At 56.2% G+C, this 19354-nt stretch overlaps 1 protein-coding gene across 3 annotated transcripts in view; it reads right to left on the bottom strand.

Moving 5' to 3' along the window:
• Positions 1-19354, bottom strand: part of UNC5A (unc-5 netrin receptor A) — a 61859-nt gene that overhangs the window by 5644 nt on the left and 36861 nt on the right. Inside the window, exons 2-9 of one of the 3 annotated variants that reach the window (XM_058724181.1) lie at positions 9979-10200; positions 4671-4814; positions 4303-4406; positions 3976-4156; positions 3159-3326; positions 2423-2587; positions 1281-1469; positions 877-1179 (exon numbers count right to left, since the gene is read on the bottom strand). In XM_058724181.1, coding sequence (XP_058580164.1) covers positions 877-1179; positions 1281-1469; positions 2423-2587; positions 3159-3326; positions 3976-4156; positions 4303-4406; positions 4671-4814; positions 9979-10200 — 1476 coding nt within the window. The remainder of the gene's footprint in view (positions 1-876; positions 1180-1280; positions 1470-2422; positions 2588-3158; positions 3327-3975; positions 4157-4302; positions 4407-4670; positions 4815-9978; positions 10201-19354) is intronic. The other 2 variants (XM_058724194.1, XM_058724189.1) reach the window with 2 other exon arrangements.

The following is a 19354-nucleotide window of genomic DNA, read 5'->3' as shown; positions in this document are numbered from 1 at the left end:
AGCCAGGAAGCAGGAAGTTCTGGGGGAGGGTGGGAGACAGTGCTGTTTTAGGCATCAGGAATCTGAGGTGCTGTGAGACATCCAGATGGAGCTGCCCAGGAGGCAGCTGGGTGTATGATTCTGTCGCCCAGGAGAAATGTGGCTGGGGCTGGAGGAGTGGGAGTGATCTGCACAGACATGGCGATTAAAGCCATGGAGTAGGCGCAACTGCTCGGTGAGAGGGTGCCAGGAGAGAGCTCTCAGGAACACCTACATTCAGGGAACAGGCACCAGGAGCAGCTGGAGAGGGGCAAGAAAATCAGGGGCATGTGGGGTCATCTCAGCTGAGGGGATAGAAAATTTCAAGGTGGGAACATCAGAGGCTGCTGTGCTTCCTCAAAAGGTCTTCAGTAGAGATTACTGAAAATCTTTAAAAAAGGATGACTATGGAAGGGGTCTGTGGATTCTCTATCAAGAGGGGTTTCTGCGAGGTGGTGGGTGGGGGATGCCATGTTCAGGTGTTTGTGGTCTGCCATCTCTCCACTAGTTTGCCCGCTCCTTGGGGCTGGCACCTGTCCTACCTCTGGGCCCAGGGTCCAACGTAGAGTCCAGCACACACAGGCTGGCTGACTGTGGAAATGAATGGACAGAAGTCCTGTCCCTTAGGTAACAGAAGGGAGACACTCAGGCCATGGCCTCAGTGTCGGCCCTACTGCCAGCCACGACTGGATCCTCTCCAAAACTCTATCCCCTTTCCTTGTTGGCCTAGCTCAGCACTTGGGATGAGGCTGAGCAGCACAGGAAGAACATCAGAGCTGTCCCATCCTCCTCCAGGAGAGACACAAAGGCTAGTCTTGCCTTTTAGAGTTCCCTGGGGCACTCTGGGGTCCTTCCCACCTGTATTAGGGATCATCAGCCGTCCCCCGAGGAAGTTGAAGGTCCCGTAGGTCATGTTGCTGGTGCCGCGGGGCAGGGAGCGGAAGTAGTTCTGGGTAGAGAGGCGGGAGACGAAGTCCTCGGCCTCAGAGGTGGGTGAGCTGTGGTGCAGCGTGTGGCGCCCACCACCCAGCGGGCTGAGCAGGTGCCCATTGGCGAGCTGGAACTTGGGGCTTGGCCCGTCCTGCCGGGGACACAGACTGCCCTGGCAGGTGGTGGTGGTGGTGCTGAGGTCTGGCTGGATGGTGAGCAGGTGGGGATTGTCTGCAACGGTAAAGACAGACTCAGTGAGTGGCACTGAGGTGATCTCTTGGGCAGCTCTTGGTGTGAGGGCCTGGCAGGAGTAGGGGTGAGGGGCACCCCACCTGCTTTGCTGGGCTTGATGCTGACAGGCTGGAAGCCTGAGGTGAGTATGGACGAGTCAGCCACATCTGAGTCTAGCCCTTCCTTCTTGCGGCAATAAACAAGGATGAGGACGAGCAGCAGCAGGAGGAGGCACACAGCCACAGCAATTAGGCCCACGTAGAGGGCCACGTCCTCGGGCCCGGAAGCAGCTGCGGGAAAGAGCGTGGCCTTGGGAGGGGCAGGGTGCAGGAGGCCGGGAAGGAGAGGTCAGTGGTCTACACCCCAGGAGGATGAGGCGCTCACTCCTTGGGCATCAGCACTAGCAGGGCTGGGGATACGGGTGGCAGGGAGCATGGAGGCAGCATGTGTGCATCTCAGTCCTGCATCTGCCTGCCACCACCATGCTCTGTCACTCTGGGCAAATCACATCTCTCACTGCTCCATTCGGTCTGAGGTTCCTGCTACTGAAGGATGGAGGAGGGGAAAAGATACTTCCCTGGACAGCCCCAATGGGCTGCTGGGCTGAACGGAAGCTCCTGGGATCCCCGAAGTAGGGGATCTGCTTCTTGGGGGGGGGGGGGGTGCGGTCTGCCAATCTGGTTCCTAGCCATGTCCCTGGGCCAGAAGCAGTGGTGCTGGGGCTCTTCTTCTTGTCTGCCTCCCCAGGCCTGAGGCAGGGCTGGGGAGGGGGTGATTGACTGCCTGGAGGAAGCTTATATTGATTTTAGAAGGGCTTTGCATAATAGAAGAAATGTCCATCAGAAAGGAATTGACACAGATAATTAGGTTTTTAATTGAAAGAATGGGGGAGGGTGTGTTCTAGAGAAAAAAATCCAACAGAGATCTTTAATTGTTAGTTATGGCCTTGTAATTAACAGGCCTCACAAGCCTGGTGTCCCCAAAGGACTTCTGTGTGCACTTGGGGAACCATGTGGAGGTGAAGCTGCAGGAGAGGAGGGGGATCCAGGGGCATGGTGTACATGGTAAAGGTTCACACGTATGCATGTTTCATGAGAGGTGAGAGAGGTATTAGGGTGTGTTAGGGATGGGGAGTTCCTGAGGGTCCTAAACTTTGGAGAAGGGGATACAGCCTGTGGCAGGGGGGCTGATCAGGGCCAATCCTGGCAAACTCAAGAGGACTCCTGGGGCAGAGAGGACTCACTGTGCACGCAGAGGTCACTGGTACAATTTCGGGTGTCCAGGTCAGCGCCCCGGCACTCCTCGCCTCCATTGCGGGGAGCTGGGTCAGAACACTCACGACTCCGCCAGTGGGTGCAGTCGAGCCCACAGGCTGACCACTTGCTCCATGGGCTCCAGCTGCCATCGACTAGATGAGAGACAGACACGAACACAGAGGAGATGGTGCAGTTAGCCTGGGCAGCCAGCCTGGGCAGTTTGCCAGTGCGGCCCTGCTAGGCATCCAGACCTAGGTGCGATGCTGTGGTAAGGAGCACACCCTCTGATGTCCAGCTGGCCTGGATGACGCATGCTAATGACAGGAGGCACGATGATGCCGGGCCTGCTTTGCTCTATCCACACTATGGGGCCGTCCTGGCCCTGGGGCAGCAAGGGTACTTGGTCCCACGATGACCCTCTGATTCCAGGCATAGGTAGTTCTGTAGCCTCAGGCGGTGCCCTGCCCCTGCCCCACACTGTCTGTACCTGTCCTGATCGTACCTCAGCCTCTGTGACTCAGCCCCTCTGCCAAGGCCTAGCCTGGACACAGACCAAGCCCTGCTTCCGATCACACTAAACCCCATCCCAGCCTTGGACTGAGCCTGGCCTTGTGTGTGGGCGGGTGGGATGGAGCCATGGGGGGCAGGCTGGTGGGCACAATGGAGCCAGGGCACGGAGATGGCGTGGTGAGGAGCGATGCGGGAGGTGGCGGCCGCTGGTACCTGGGCACAGGGTGGCGCAGGCTGTTTTCTGGACATTCTGCCCCTCACAGAAGGCACCCCCGTTGAGAGGCGCCGGGTTGGTGCAGCTCCGGCTCCGTTTCTGCCAGCCGCGCCCACAGCTGGCGCTGCAGACGGACCACTCGGTCCACGTCGACCACCCACCGTTCACTGGCCGGATAGAGAAGGACTGGGGTCAGGGAGCGGGGGGGGCTTCCTCAGACACGCTGGCCCAGGGGCCAGGGCAGGAGGGCAGAGGGGCTGTGAGCTGGAAATGGGCGGACTGTGGCTGTGCTGGTGAAGAAGCCCTGGAGGGGAGCCCATGCTTGTGCTCACTGGCCCCCAGAGCCTGGCAGTATCCTCTCCACAGCCCCTTCTCCCAGCAGGTTCTGCAAGCACTCAGGGCGGCCAGCCCTGGCCCAGTCTTTCATGCAGGCAACTCCTGCACCCGCCCCTTCTGCCTGCTCCTAGGGTGCCTGGAACATTCTACTTCCCATACCTGGGACACAGGAACATGGGCTGTAGTCTGTCACCTTTTCTAGACTCCCATCCTGTGCCCTCATCTCCATCTGCACGATGTCCCTGGCCCACAGGTAAGCCAAGGGATGGTCCAGCCACAGAGGACTACCACCTGTCCCACACCTCTGCCCAGGCATGCCCCTCGGCTCCCAGACAGCCACAGCAAGCCCTCTCCCTGTCCTTCCCAGTGAGGCCATGGCCTGGTCCACTGGGCCCTGGCTCCATGGGGAGCCACCAACATGTCATCACCCCATATCCCTATGCCCGGGAGCCCCTCTGCCCCACCAGCGCTGGGGCCCACCGTAGACGATGACAGCAGCCGAGGCGCTGCGGCGACGCGCTACGATGTTCTTGGCCACGCAGGTGTAGTTGGCCGTGTCGGCCAGGCGGGCCTGTCGCACCACCAGGCTGTGCTCCCTTGTGATGTACACATTGGGGTCCAGGGACGGGTCCACCAGGTCCTCGTTCCGGAGCCACTCCACCTGGGGGAGGGAGCCACGCCACTGCACTGCCCGCCCATGCTGGCCCTACCTGGAGCGAGAGCAACCCCTGGGGGCGTCAGGGCAGGCAGGACCTGAGACCTGGGAGCCCTACCCACCTGCGGAGCGGGCACCAGAGCCCCTCTCACCTCAGCCGGAGGGATGCCCTCTGGTGGGCGGCAGGGTAGCACGATGCCCTGCTCCAGGGACACCTCCTTGGCCAGCGGCTCCTGCTCGAAGTTCTTGCGCAAATCTGGGAGAAGAACAAGAGTGTCCTCCAGCCTGAGTGCCTCATGACAGCTTCGCCTGGCTGGCCCTGTACCCTGGTCCCGCAGGGGCTGTGGCACGTGGCAGGAGAAAGTGCCGAGTGACCAGGGGGAACATGGGGGTGGCTGGGCCGTGTGCAGAGGCAATTTCTCCACCCATCAAGGCAGGCCCTGAGGTTTTTCTGACCAGACTCTTCCCCCTAGTGATACCCTCTGGCCACCCCTGACCAAGGGCTAGGCTCTGGACTCACAGGCAATGCGGATGTAGGCCTTCTGACTCTTGGTGGTGCCCGAGGAGCTCCACGCCACACACTGGCACCAGTACTCCTCCAGCCCAAACACCTTTTCCACCTGCTGCCTCGAGACATTGATGCGGACCTCCATGGCGGGCAGCCCTGGGGGGCAGGAGAGGTGGGTAGCCAGGGTCCTAGTCATGCCAAGTCTCACACGGTTCTTGCTGTCCAGATGTGTGGGGTCCCTACACCACCATGGCCACTCTGCTCAGAAGGAGCAGCCTGGAGGGAACTCTGGGGGAGCCCCAGGGGGTACTCTATATCTCCTGAAAGCCAGGAGCCAGTCCTTAGCTCCTCCATTCATTATACTTTTTTACCCCAGGCCTGTCTCCCTGGAGTCACAGAAATGTCTCTAAATGGGCTTCCTGTTGTTTCAGAGACAACAGCACAGAGGAGCTTTGGGCTACAGGGGCTGGCCTTCAAGGACCCAAGGCAGAAAGGGTGAGGTAGATAGGAGAGCCCTGGGGCTTTTGTGTATTAAAAAAAAAAAAAAAAAAAAAAAAAAAAAAAAAGGTGAAGAAGGATCTGGTTCACCTCCCTGGGGTTAGCAGGTAGATCCTGACATGTGATAATATAGTAACAGCTATTAACAATATAATTACAGCGATTATGTAGTATGATAATAGACCCCTGGGGCTTAGCCAGGGTTTCCCACATGCTAGCTTATTTTCTTCAATCTACTCCCTTGGTCGGCATTGCTCCCACTCCATGGATAAGGAAACAGAGGCTTAGAGAGGCAGTGACTTGCCCATCTCAAAAGAGAAACGCTGGTGAGGGTGAGGGGGCAGTCTGCAAAGGTGAAGCTGGCTAGTGATGAGTATCTGGGACCCTCTCTGCCCCAACTGGGCTGGGCTGAAGAGACCCCTCTCAAAGACAGACTCAGCCCCCCTGTCCTCTGCCACACCTGGGCGCCCCGGGGGGGGGGGGGCCCAGATCCTCTGAGGACCCAGAAGGGATGGAATGCCTGCCGTCCTTTGGGCCCCTGGCCCTTGGCCAAAACCAGTGTCCCCAGGAGTGAAAAAAGACTGTTTCCAATTTCTCCTCCTCCTGACCCCAATTTCCCTCGGGTCATTGGCTTATCAGAAAGAGGGAGAGAGGCCGGGCAACCAACGTGTTTCCATTGTTAACAGAGAAATTCAATTAGGGCTGCATTGCAGGGAGAGCAGCAGCCCAGCTGAGCAGACAGGCCGGGAGGCTGTTTTCCCCCTTAATTTCTCTAACATGTCTTTCTCTGACCTCTGCCCACACCCCTCCTCATGAGTCTCTCCAGCTCCCACACTGGGCCCCAGATTTTTCTCACTTGCCCCTACCCCTAGCAAGTTCTCACAGGAGACTTCTGGCCAAGGTCATCATGGCTGAGCTCCCTCTGTTCTGGGCACTGCCTGGCACCCCTTCTCTCTAAGGCGAAGGATGTGCGCATTCTCTGGGGGTAGGGTGAGGCTGAGAACTGGGGGTCCCTCATAGGGTGTATGTATAGTAGAAGGACCCTGGGCTCCAGCTACCTGTCAAGCATACTGGAGTCTTGGGGCATCTGAGAAGGAGCTGTGCATACACTTGGGGGTGGAGACAGGGCCCTCCTGCTCTAAGCTTCGGGGGTTAATGGTGAGAGACTTCCAGAACATTCTGAACTGGGTACATTTCCTGAGTGGACAGGTCTATGGATGGATGGACTGTTCCATCCCCCATGGTGGTGGTGGGAGCTCAGGAAACTCAGTCTGGGGAGAATGGCACTAAATTTAAGCACTCCTATTTCTTTCTCCCCATCTCCTCCCCTCTCTGTCCTGCCACTGCCACCCCCTCATCTCCTTCCTGCTGCCATGAAGGAGGGCCAAGTTTGTCCACGATGTCCCAGATCCAGGCAGTGGCCTCAAGCACCACATGCTCCAGGAAGCTGGTGGACCTAGGGGGAGATCCAGACCCAGACCCTGTCCTGCTGGTCCTGGATGTGAAGACAGTGCCTTCCTCCCTGCAGGTCACCAAGCAGATGCCAGGAGAGAAAGGATGCATGGTCCCTGCTGGCCCCAGAGTGTGTGGGGTGTGAGTGGGTGTGTGAATGCTGTGGGCACATGGGGAGGCCCCAGTGTGGGTGTGCTGAGTATTTTTGGGAGGTGGAGGGTTAGCAGGGTGGGGTTGGGGCTCTGAGGCCAAGTTTGGGCTTAGGTTCTCATGTTCTCGCCAATCTGCTTCTAATAACCAGCTTGTTTAACGCACAATGCTTGGCTTCACAGATCTGGGGCTTTTATAGCATCAGCAGGTTTGGGTTTGAGGGTTTTCAGGCTTGGTCTCTCCTCCTGGCTTTCTGGATGGGAACTGGGGACAAGTCAGGGGAAGACAGGGGTGCTGTCTCCTGAGGTGTCCACCCAGCTACCCACACAGGAATGGGTGGGGCTAAGGATCTGTGCTGACCTATGACTCTACCATACCTGCCTGACCACAGAACATTCCTGGGGCAGGGTCTTTGGTCTCAGTGTCTGCATGACACCACTGCCCACTGCAGTGACATCTGTTTGTGAGCTTATCTCTTCTCAAAGCACTCAATCACTTTGGGTTGAAAAATCAACAAGATCAATACAAATTTGGATATGCTGGCCATGGGAGGCTTGAGTATGGATGCTCAGGGCAGGAGAGGGCCCCAGTGATTATGGGCGAATATGTCCCCATGAGCTCTGCTCTCTGCCTGGTTTGAAGGGAGCAAGACCAGAGCAGACTCCTGGGGACTCTGGGGTGGAGGCTCTTGGCATGTGTGACCCAGCCTATGACTGCTATGCAGGCATTAACCTGGGTCTCAGCCAAGCCATGGATTCCAGAATTCCTGATGGTAGGAGACAAGGAGGGGTGTGTGGGGACACCTGGAAGAAGAGGCTGGGAGCAGCAGGAGGCTGGCCTAGAGCCTTCTAAGGAGTTCTAGACAGGCCCTGAACGATGCAGGAAGGCAGGTCTCCGACTGTAGCTTCCTCCTCCTCCTCACCTGTCCTTTCTCTGGGGGATCTGCCACAGCAGTGGGAGGACTCAAAATGGTGCTGGGCCCTGGGTGTGGAGTAGGGAGAGAGGAAAGGCCTGGAGCCGGGCTCATACAGGGTGCATGAGATCTCATGGCTTTCCCCACCAACCTACCAGCCCCCCTACCCCATTTTACAGATGAGGAAACTGAGGCCCAGTGAGGGGAGGCAGACACTGCCACCAGGTCCTAAAGCTGCAGGGCCAGGGAGGTTTCTGGTACCTCTGCTGGGGTCTGAAGGTGGGGGATCATCTTGGGGGCTAACCTAGGCCTGGCACAGTGCAGGTCCTCAATTAACCTCTGAGGACTGCAAGAAAAACAGCTGCAGGCAGCAGCTGTGTGGAGGCCAGGGCACTGCAGAGCTCAGGGGCCTGGGCAGGAATCATTGACTGGGGAGCTGATGCTTGGTGGGAAGGAGACCAGCCCCTGCTGAGTCTTGGAGGGGAAAGTTGGGTGTGGCTTCTAGGGACCAGAATGCTTGGTTGGAGCCCTTTTGGGGCCCTGGATGAGTCAGAGCCATCTGTAACATGACAGGTTGGTTCTGAGGACTAAATCACCCTCTGCCAAAACTCAGGGCTCATTTGCTCACATCCCCATTATTGTGAGAGCTTCCAAGTTCTCCTAGGCAGGGCCCCTTCCTTTAGTCTCCCTCTTCCCAGCACCAACTTTCCACAGAGTTCTAGTGCGGTCACAACCCTATGTTCTGCTGCCTGCCCCCCAGGCCTACTCTTTCTGCCCATACCGGGGTCTCCGCAGGCCAGCTACCATTCCTGCATTTGCACCTTCTGGTCCTTTGGCCTCGGAAATGCTTGTTCCAGGAGGTTTTAAGATTCATGCTTAGAAAGTATCCTCTGGAATCTTCTCTGGAATACCCAGACCCTCCTGCCTGGTGGCATGGACCACCCCTCTAGGTCTGGGGTCTCTTGCCTGCCTTGACATCTGTGTGAGTTGTCCTGGGCATGGCCTGCCTGTCTTCATCTGCACTGCTGCTCTGGCCTCACTCTGGTGGCTGTACCCCCACAGGATGCGTGCTATGTCTCGGGACTCAACCTGAGGGGCTCCTCATGTGTGGGGGCTTCACAAAGTGCCAAGGTGAAGGAAGAGGAAATGGACTTATTTGGGGTCTAAACAGTGAGGAGGAGGAGAGGCTATAGTCAGCTCCACTAGGCCTGCTCTTGGAGAGTGCTGGGCCCCAAACAAAGGCTCTCTGCCCAATCCCCACTGGCTGCCTGCTGCCTAAGGCAGGGAATGGGGTGTCCCACAGAAAGGGCACTTCTTGAGTCTGCCCTCTGTCTCTGGAACCCCTCCCTCCATGTCTCAGCTCAGTCTCACTGGTTCCCTCTCCTTAGCGTCTCTGCATCTGCCCCTTCCATCAGCACCCCCACCCCCATGGGCCCCAAGTGTCACTCATAGCTCTGGCCACCTCACTTGGCATTCTGAAATCCCACAGGACTGTGACCTCACTCCAGAGCCCGAGATGTGAGTCTCCCAGATGGTATCACTGTTACCTATGCACCCTCCCTCCTGACCCTGACCAGTATGCCCACCTCTCTGACCCAAAGCCTTTGCTCCTGCTGAGCCCCTTTCCTGGAATGCTGTTCCCCTGTTCTTTCCCTGACCAGCTCTCATAACCCTTTTGTTTCCATGTCACCTCCCCTGAGAACCCTCAGTCATGCTTTCCTCTTGCTGCCATAGCCCCCAGAACTCACTGAGAGGTCCCCATGCTGCCCACCTCTCTGCAGGGGCTGGGGCTCTCTGTAGGTGGTGGCTGTGTCCCCAGCATGAAAGTGGGGGCTCAGGGAATGTGTGAAGAATGAATGGGGGCACAGAGATCAGAGTGTCACGTCCTCATTATCTGGGACCTACTCCCTCCAAACTCTCTTTGCTGGCACTTCTCGCCAGGCTGCCCGTGGCCCAGACCAGGCTCAGATGTAGTGGTGGGCATTTGCCTCTCCAACCATAGCCTCCTGGGGCATTTGTAGGGGGCTTCCCTTTTACTCACTAACCCACTTCCCAGGTGGTGAGTTCTGGTGAGGGTGGGGTCTCCTGGAGAAGGCCTCGGTGTATATATAGGGGGTGTGAGGTATGGGAATCCTGCCTCTTCTGGGGCCTTGGGGTGGTGGCCAGAGTTGGTTATATCCTGTCCTCCTGCTCACAGGTGTGCAGCCAGGGGTAACTGCAAGCCCCATTCTGGGCCTCCATTTTTTCCCAGGCTGAGACTCGCTTCCCCGTTAACTGGCCCTGCCTGGCCCCCCAGCCTGGCCTCACCACTGCTGTCGTCCGTGCTGCGCTCTATCACATGGTCCACCTGGCGTACCCACTCCCCGTTGCACTTGAAGAAGATCTGCGTGGCAGGCATGGCCTTGCACACCAGCAGCACCGGCTTGTTCTTGACGATGTATACATCCTCAGGCTCCACCAGGAAGTGAGGAAGCAGGTCTGGGTTGGCGCCGGGTACTGGGTTGGCCACCGTGGCACTCTGTTGGGCACCTGCAGCAGGGGCAAAGAGGGAAGGTGAGCCGGGCCAGCCTTTCAGGGCCCTTGGGGGCTACGTGCCCATATAGGTGCTGAGGCTGGGCCATGGGAAGGCAGCGGGTGTGGCTGATGGGAGGAGAGTGAGGCCAGGCTGCCACTTCCAGCCCAGCAATCTGGGCTACCGAATGCTCCCCTGAGCCTCAGCGTCCCCTCTGTAAAATGGGGGAAGCCCACCCACTTCTGAAGACTATAGAGAGATGAAATGAGACAAGGGCAGAAGTCCCAGCCCTTAGGATGCCCTCCACACAGAGCAGCAGTTAGGGCTCATTATTACTCTGGTAGAAGTTCAGGGATCTGGTGAGGCAGCCCACCACCCTCGGAGGTCCAGAGAAAGCCAGAGGGATGGAGAGGACCCTGGCAGAGCAGGTGGGCAGCCCAGGGTGGGGGAGGGCAGGGTCCCTTCCTCTCTGCTCCGGCTGCCTCCAGGGCCACTTCTGGGCTCATCTCCATTCTGGTAAGTAGGAGGCGCTCAAAAAATAGCATGTGAATGAAGGAGGGGAGGGGGCAGCTATGAGGGGAGACATGGCGAGGGGGCTGGTGCTGGTGCTGGTGGCAGTGCGACAGGAGAGGCCCCAGGGTGGGGGGAGAGCCTGGACTGCTGGCTGGGCCCAGGCAGGGTGGGAGCCAGGAGAGTGTGTCTGGGAGCCTGAGGGACCTAGGCCATGTCCCACCCCTTCAAGGAGACCTGAATCTGGGCTTCCTTCTAATTTTAACTGAAAACCACAACCATCCCACAAGTCATTTGTTGCTAATTACACAGGTAATTGGCTCTGAGGCTTTGGTGGAGGTAACCTCCCCACCCCTCCCCCTGCCCTCTGCCAGGCAGTCTGACAGTCTGTTGAGCCAGCAGGACCCTGGGAGGGTGGAGAAGGGTGAATTGGGAGGCAGTGGGAGGATGGAGTGGGGGCGCCCTCCGCCTCCAGCCAGGTGCCCGCCAAATAGGCCCTCAACAGCCTGGTTTCCCTCAGGGGCTACTATGATTTCCCCCACAAGCCACCCTGACAACCAACAGTGGCCTCTGGCCATAAAGAAGGAAGAACATGGGCTTCAGAGACCAGCTCTGCTCTTTGCTAGAGGTGACCTTGGGTGAGATAGCCGTTTTGTCATCTGTGACACTGAGGTCCTGTCTGCCCCTCGGGAGAGTCTGGAAGGGCCTCATGTGGTCTACCTCTTGAGTTCTCTACTGTCTAGTCTACCCTTTTGGAGAGCACTCCAAAACCCACAAAGGGCTTCTAACACAAGGAGGCCTGGCTCCTTGGGCCTTGATCCTTCTCTGCCCAGAGGGCATCCAGTGCCCTTTCTCTGCTGTTTAGCACAAGGTCCCTCTCTTTCCAAGGTGGGAGTTGGCCCTCCACCCCAAGATTGATTTTGGGGAGGGGATCCGCGCCTGGTCCTGTAGGTGTCCTGGGCCAGCTCAGGTGAGCTGGGAATGGGAATGCCCATTGAGAGGCTAAAGCCTGGTGTGACTTCTTCAGGCATGCCAGCCCACTCTCAGCCTGTCTCCCTGCCTGCCAGATGGGTCACACCATTCCTAGGCTGTTGTGAGAATGAAATGAGAAAAGGCACTCATAGCATGTCTTCGTGGTTGAGGGCTGATGAGGAAACTGAGGCACAGAGCCACAGATGCCTTGCCCTCAGGATGGGGGAGGGCATTGCTGGCTCAGCAAGACAGCATCTGCCGCAGGGCCATCATCTGCCACCTCCCCCTCAAGACCATGGCCTCTCCTCAGCTTATCTCTTCCTGTTGTGAACTCTTTTTGGAAGCCGCCCTTGCACTTCCCTGTACAAGCTCCAAGATGAAGGCCGACCTGCCTCGGAACCACACTTGCAGCGAGGAAAACAAAGCTCACCTTTCCCCATCCTGCCCCATCCTGCAACACCTCCTCAGGGCTCTGCCAGTGCCCTCTGGGGGTCTATTTGAGGTTGAGGAACGTGGGGGGGTGGAGGGGAGGAGCCATCTAGACATCTTACAGATGGGGAATCTGGGGTCCCAGGGGAAAGTCACTCACTTCAGACCCCCAGGCTCGGGCCCTGGATTCACAAAATGTCCAGTGGCCACCTCATGACTCTTCTGTTGTTACACTTGCTCTTCACTATTACCCAGCCAAGGGCAGGACTGAGTCAGGCTCAGGCCTCCTAAGATTAGGACTCTGAAGGAGAGCATGGACTCCTGAGTATGGGCCTGAATGGGGAGCTGGTAGGCCCAGTGACGTCTCTAGACACAGTATCTCCACAGACCCAGGGCTGTACAGAGGATGGCCAAGCTTGACCTCTGAGTGGGGCCCACAGGGGGCTGGTCCAGCAGGGAATGGGAGCCCCCAGTGGCAGGCTCAGGGCTTCCCTGTGCATCACCTCCCAGCGGCTCAAAGCAATGGTCTGCAATGGCCCGTGCCTGCCTACTGGCTCGGGTCTGGGTGGGCAGGGGTCCCGGCCAGGGATATGGGCAGTGAGTGGCCCTCAAGCCTCCCTATTGATCGCGGCACCAAGCACTGCTCACGTCAGCTGCCCGCTGAACCCAGCACAATTCCTCATGTCTGCATTTAACTGCTAATGAAAAATAAATGTACTGTGACCAATAAGGGACATAGCTCACTTCTCCAGGGCCTCCGTCACGCCAAGCTGGTGCGGCCTCCCCTCCTCACCCTGAGGGGAGGCATTTACTAGATGGACCCAGGGGGCACCCTCCAGGCTGCAGCTATGCCCTCTATCAAGGACACTCTTAAAGCCATAGGTAGGGGTAAATTCAGGCCCCATTGGATGTCCTCTTGGAGCTACTAGATGTTTCCTAGGTGGCCAGAGCTGGCCTCCCCTCCTCTGGCCCTGAAGCTTACCATGTGCCCTCCACCCTGTGGTCAGCACCTGTGATCTACCTGACCCCTCACTGTCCCAGTTAGGCCTCTTGCCTGAACTAAGGCAGCGCATGAGCCTTGGGTCCCTCCCGCTCCATGTCACAGGCCACTAGAGTAAGCAACTTTCTCTTTCACCTGAATCCTGTACTTGTCTAAGAAAAATAACATCAAGCAGTGCATGCTCAGGCCCAAATGATCTATGACCTTTTCCACAGGGCACAAGCTCTCTAGTTTGCCCCAGTCCCCCCCACTCCCTATTGCTCTAGCCCAGGCCTGCCTCTTCTAGTTTCTATTGTGTGCCTGGCTCCCACAGCTGTTTCAGGATGAGGCCAAATGCTTTTGGTTGACATCCCTGAGTCTTCTGGCACAGACAACTCACCAGCCTTTCTGTGCAGAGACACCTATTGATCCCTCCTAGGCACCTCCCTCACCACCTCCAGGTCTCGGCCCATAGTCTTCTCTGTCTCAAACACCCCTCCTCCCTCCTTTGCCAGCACTTTCCTACCTTCTCCTCAGCGCCCAGCTCCATTGTCGCTTCCTCTGGAAAGAGGGGTTCCCACCTCACTCTCCCAGGAAACCACAATATCATTTTGCCCTCTCTGCATCTATGGCCTGTCCTCACTGGTACTGTAACTCTTACCGCAAGAGAAACACGTGGGTGGCTAAGGCCTTTGTCTTTAGCCAGCCTATCCATCCCTGATCCCTGCCGCTCAGCTCAAGGCGCCTAGTGCAGGCATTAGCAACTAGGGACTCAGAGTGGGTGCCTTTGGCTGCTTCCTTTGGGGCTATTGAAGCAATAAGCATGGATGAATGGCTCTGCCAGGATGGACACACAGGGGCTGCAGGAGGGCTGGCAGGTGCACGTCCCACTGACTATATGGCCCTGGCATACCCTGAACCCAAGCCTTCAATTCTGCAGAGGCTCTGTTTACCGTGCCCCAGCCAAGGACCTCTTACTTGCAGAGGACATGACCCAGCTGCCGTACTGGAATCCAGTTAGAAAACCTCTTTCAGGGGTGCCTGGGTGGCTCAGTTAAGTGGCTGACTCTTGATTTTGGCCCATGTCATGATCTCATGATCTGTGAGACTGAGCCCCTCGTTGGGCTCAGTGTGGAGTGTGGAGCCTGTGTGGGTGTTTTCTCTCTCCCTCTCTCTCTGCCCCTCCCCCACTCATTCTCTCTCCCTCCCTCTCTCTCTCTCAAAATAAATGAATAAACTTAAAAAAAAAAAACATTCACTGGGAATGCAAGCTGGTGCAGCCACTCTGGAAAACAGTATGGAGGTTCCTCAAAAAACTAAAAATAGAACTACCCTACGACCCAGCCATTGCACTACTAGGTATTTATCCACGGGATACAGGTATGCTGTTTCGAAGGGACACATGCACCCCCATGTTTATAGCAGCACTATCAACAACAGCCAAAGTATGGAAAGAGCCCAAATGTCCCTTGATGGATGAATGGATAAAGATGTGGCATATACACACACACACACACACACACACACACACACACACACACACACACAGTGGAGTATTACTCGGCAATCAAAAAGAATGAAATCTTGCCATTTGCAACTACGTGGATGGAACTGGAGGGTATTATGCTAAGGGAAATTAGAGAAAGACAAAAATCATATGACTTCACTCATATGAGGACTTTTAAGAGACAAGACAGATGAACATAAGGGAAGGGAAACAAAAGTAAGACAAAAACAGGGAGGGGGACAAAACAGAAGAGACTCATAAATATGGAGAACTAACTGAGGGTTACTGGAGGGGTCGTGGGAGGGGGGACGGGCTAAATGGGTAAGGGGCATTAAGGAGTCTACTCCTGAAATCATTGTTTCACTATATGCTAATTAGTTTGGATGTAAAGTTTTAAAAATAAAAAATAAAAATAAAAAAATTACCATAAAAAAAACCTTTTTCACTTACTGGCAGATCCCCAATGGGCTCTGTGTGCAAGGGAATGATGAGATCTTCCTGCATGAACAGGTGGAGGGAGGCAGGAGTGGCAGTGGGGAGATGGATGAGGACGCGTCCAATAGAGTGGACCATGGTAGACCTGCCTCACGAGGTGCATCTGGGAACTCCCACCCAGTCTTCAAGTTTCAGCAAATGTGCCATTTCCGCTGGGACACCTTTCTAGATCCATACTCTTTGTCACTTGCCCAAGTGCCCACCCTGTCCCCTGAGCCTCCCTCCAGAGTACCTTCAGGATGGTTGGCACGCCATGTATTTGCTTGGAGCAGGAGCCCAGCATACTGATGGAGTATTTGTTGAGTGACTGCATGACTACCCCTTCTTCCCCCTTGAATTTCAGAAGACCTGCCAAGGGTGGCCACTTCACTCTTGTCCTGCAGGGAGACCCAGATTTTGTGCAGAGTGGCCCACAGGCAGAGGTGTGGGCAGGGAGAGGGCTCCTGCACGGCCACACACCAACTTGCTGCTACTCAGAGTCTGAGCCCCCCTTTCTCACTTGCAGTCTGGGATGATAAGACCTGCCCGTGTAACTCTGAGGCCCAGGGTGGGTGTGAAAGTGCTTTCAAATGTTTTATTTTTAAAAGCACCATGAAAATATGAGGTGTGATTAATCAAGCTATTAATGAACTGGATTTTCTGAGCAAAGGCTCAGTCCCTGGGGAGGGGGGAGGAGGGGAGGGGGCAGGGTGTCACCTGGCCTCATTCAGCTGGGAGATGGGAGCAGTACGTCCCAAACGCAGCCTTGCCCCTGCTGCCACCTGCTCCTTTCATCCTCGCAAGCTTTCCCTGACAGTCCTGGTGGTCAGACCCACAAGCCCCTGCTTTGTCTACTCTGAGAAATGTTCTGGATTTGATATGGGGTAGAGGAAGGAGCTGGGGCCTGGCAGCTTTCTCTTTCTCCAGGCTGAAATTTTCCTGGCAATTCACCCAGCATTGAGCCCCCTGACGCCTGGGCCCCAGGCGCTTCTGTTCTCAGAATGCCTTGCCTGGAGATTTGCATTTGGTAGGTCCCCCTGGGGCTTGGGTGTTCCCATTCTATAGGCCCAGGTGGGGAGAAGAGAGTGCCACAGGCTAACGCACCAAGCCCTTCACCTGGCACTGGAGGCCCTGGTGGCCCAGGGCCTGAGCTGCCCACTTGGCCTTGCCTCTAGGGCCTCCCTCCAAGTGTGCTCCGTGGGATGGCATCTTGACTGTAGTCCCTCAAGGGCTTGTGCACATTGTGTTCCAGGCTCTGCCTCCCTCCCCTTCTGGCTAAGAGTACCTGGTTTTCTGTAGAGGATGCTCCCCCCACCCCACTCAGGCCATGTGCTCATTCAGTCCAGGTAGGCTGAGCCCTTATCTGGCCCCAGAAATAGGCATACGATGCTGCCTGGTTCGCAGATGGGCAGATCACCCCACCTGAACAGATGGGACTCTGGGATTTGGATTAGACTGCTAGAAAGAGAACCTCTCTTTCTTCTGGGCCAGTCCTGAAGGCTTTGTAGGTCTATGTGCCCAGGTGACTTCTACTCGTCCTTCAAGGCCTGTTCAAGTAACCTCCTCCCTTGGGAAGCTTTCTCTGACACTCACACAGAGTGGGCCACACTTCCTCTGACCTCCCACAGTTCAGCTGAACTTGCCCACCATCTTAAACCTCATATTGTCACCATTTGTGAGTCTGTCTCTCCAATGTCAGCACCTTCAGGGCAGGGACTGAATGGTGACATCCTTTGCACATCCCCCCGAGCCGGCCAGGATCTGACACATAGCAAGTGCCCAGCAGGTGTTTGTTGAATGTGTGGTGAACATCATTCCCTTAAACGGGACCAGAGCCCAGAAAGGAGGGCTGAAAGTGGAGGACACACACTCAAATCTGATGGGAAGCCAGCTCTGCTTGCCCTCCAGTCAATCAATCAATCAATCAATCAACCAAAGAAATGAATGGAAAGGGAACTTGATTTCAGAAGCATGAGTGCTGGACCCCAGGGAGGTAGAGAACATGGGCAGCACCCAGGGAAGGCAGGGAGCCAGGGGCCAGGGCCACAGCGGTGGGGCACTGAGGGGTGCATACGTGCAGGGGAATGGGGATTTTTGCTCTCCTGCCCATTTGTACCTTCGCAGCCTGAGATTGCTTCGTGGGTTATTATTTTTTAAACATAGGCAATTCTATGATGAGGGAGCTTCACCAGGAGGCTCTGATAAGCAGGGACAAACTGTACTTGCTGTCAGAGATGCAGAGACAGCTGCAGGAGGTAGGGGGAATGGAGGAATGGTGGGCCAGAGGCCCCGAGATGACAGATCTGGGAGCCACACAAAGAGCCCTGTGGTTCCAGGCAGCAACTCGGACACACGGACCTGCCTGGAGGTGACAATGGGGTGCCACAGGGCGAAAGCAAGCTGAGGTATGTGCCCCAGAATTCTTCCAAATCCAACATGTAAAAAACCTCTGTGCTGCCTGTCAGCTGCTTTGGGGGCTCATTTGACTGCTGCAGACCTCCCTGCTGCTGTTTCTTAAGCCTCAGTTTCCTCATTTGGGCCACATCATGCTGACCCTGCACCAGGTTGAGATGGGTTAGTACCACCCTGCCTGGGGTCTTGAGGTGCCCACCCATGCCCCTCTTTTTTCCCTTTTCTGCCCCTTGGCCCATCCCTCAATCATCTGTCCCCCTGGCTGCTGCTTCTCGCACCCAATAGCAAGGACTTCCTGGAGGGCAGAGACAGGTCTGGGGCCAGGCTCTTTTGCCCCAGTGCGTGCGTGGTCAGTGAACGAGGGAGGACACAGCGGCAGTCTCTCCGGTCTAGGAGTGTGCACGAGGTGGAAGTAGCAGGGTGGGGGGCTGTTACCCCAACCCACACTCACATGCTTGCGCGGCACTCCAGTTTCCATGGCAATGAATGCGTGAAGGTGCCACAGAAGCAGCAGCCACCTCCCCAAGATTGGAGGAAAGTCACCCTCTTCCCCAACGGGCTCCAGGGGCCTGGTCACAAGGACAGACACCGGCACCACAAGGAGGACATGCAGACGGGCTGAACTGCAAAGAACAAAGCAGGTAGGAGTGGGGGACGGTTGCCACTTCACCAGTTCAGAGGACACTCATGCCTAGTGTGGCCAGGCCACGCTGTCCACGGCTGCCGCACACCAGGCTTGTCATCTGGTGGCTGTACTCAGGTGCTTGCTGCTGGCCCCTCATTTTACAGACAGGGAATGCGAACTCAGGACTTATGTAAAGTCATCCAGCGACAAAGGGCTGTGTGGGTTCTCGACAACTCCCAGCCCAGGCCGGGCACAGGGCAGGGGCTCTGGGCATTTACTGGACCAGGGTCTGGCCCTGTCCACCTCACATCCTCTACTCACTCTGTGACCATGCTGACCCTCTCTGTTTCTCAAACCCTCCAAGCTTATCTCACTACAGGGGCTTTGCACTTGCTCTTTCTTCCACCTGCAACACACTACCCCTTGCTCTTCTACAGCTGCCCCCTTGAATCCCTCAGGTCTCAGCTCCAGTGTTACCTCCTTCAAGTTCCTGTTTCTGAAGCAGCCCCTCTGAGCCTCCTATCTCTTTCCCAGTCTACTTCCCTCACAGCGCTCACTGTTATCTGAAGTCATCCTGTTTGTAAACTTGCCTGCTGGTTATTGTTCATGTCCCCTTCCCCGAAATGTTTCATGAGAGCAGGGACCACACTTGTCAGGTTCTCTGCTGTAGTACCAGAACCCAGCCCAGGGCCCAGTACATAGTAGGTGCTTGATAAACATGTGCTGAATTCAGGAACAAACAAACTCAGGTCTTCCAACTGTATCCAGTGCCCACACTTAGTGTCACACTGCTGCCATCACTAAGGTCCCCCAGACACACCCAGGAAGGGGACTTAGAAACTACTGGGATGCCAAGGGAGGGAGTGCTGTGATGGGGGGGACAGGCTCCCAGGGGCCTCTTCCTAGTGCCCTTTCCTGCCACAGGGCCTTGCTTCGGGCCAGAGAAATAGTTAATAAAGCTGAGGCCTAAATAAGCATTTGATTAACAAACGATAAAATAGCTATTGTGTCCCTGAATTAAGCTGTAATTGTGGCTGATAATTGGCTGGTTAGAATTTAATAAGCTGCAATTAAATAGAATGGAATCCAGGGTAATTATGTGGTCGCACAGCCCAGAGAGAACTAGGGAAGGAAGGCTTTCTCTTACTATGGAATCTTCTGGTGGTGGAGTGTGTGTTGCTGTGGGAGTGTTTCTGGTTGGGGTGGTGGGTGTGTATGTGTGTGGTTTTGTGTGTGTGTGTGTGTGTGTGTGTGTGTGTGTGT

This window comes from Neofelis nebulosa, chromosome 1 (assembly GCF_028018385.1).
Source record: "Neofelis nebulosa isolate mNeoNeb1 chromosome 1, mNeoNeb1.pri, whole genome shotgun sequence".
In the NCBI taxonomy this organism is placed as follows: domain Eukaryota; kingdom Metazoa; phylum Chordata; class Mammalia; order Carnivora; family Felidae; genus Neofelis; species Neofelis nebulosa.
This window is presented reverse-complemented; position numbering and strand designations above follow the sequence as displayed.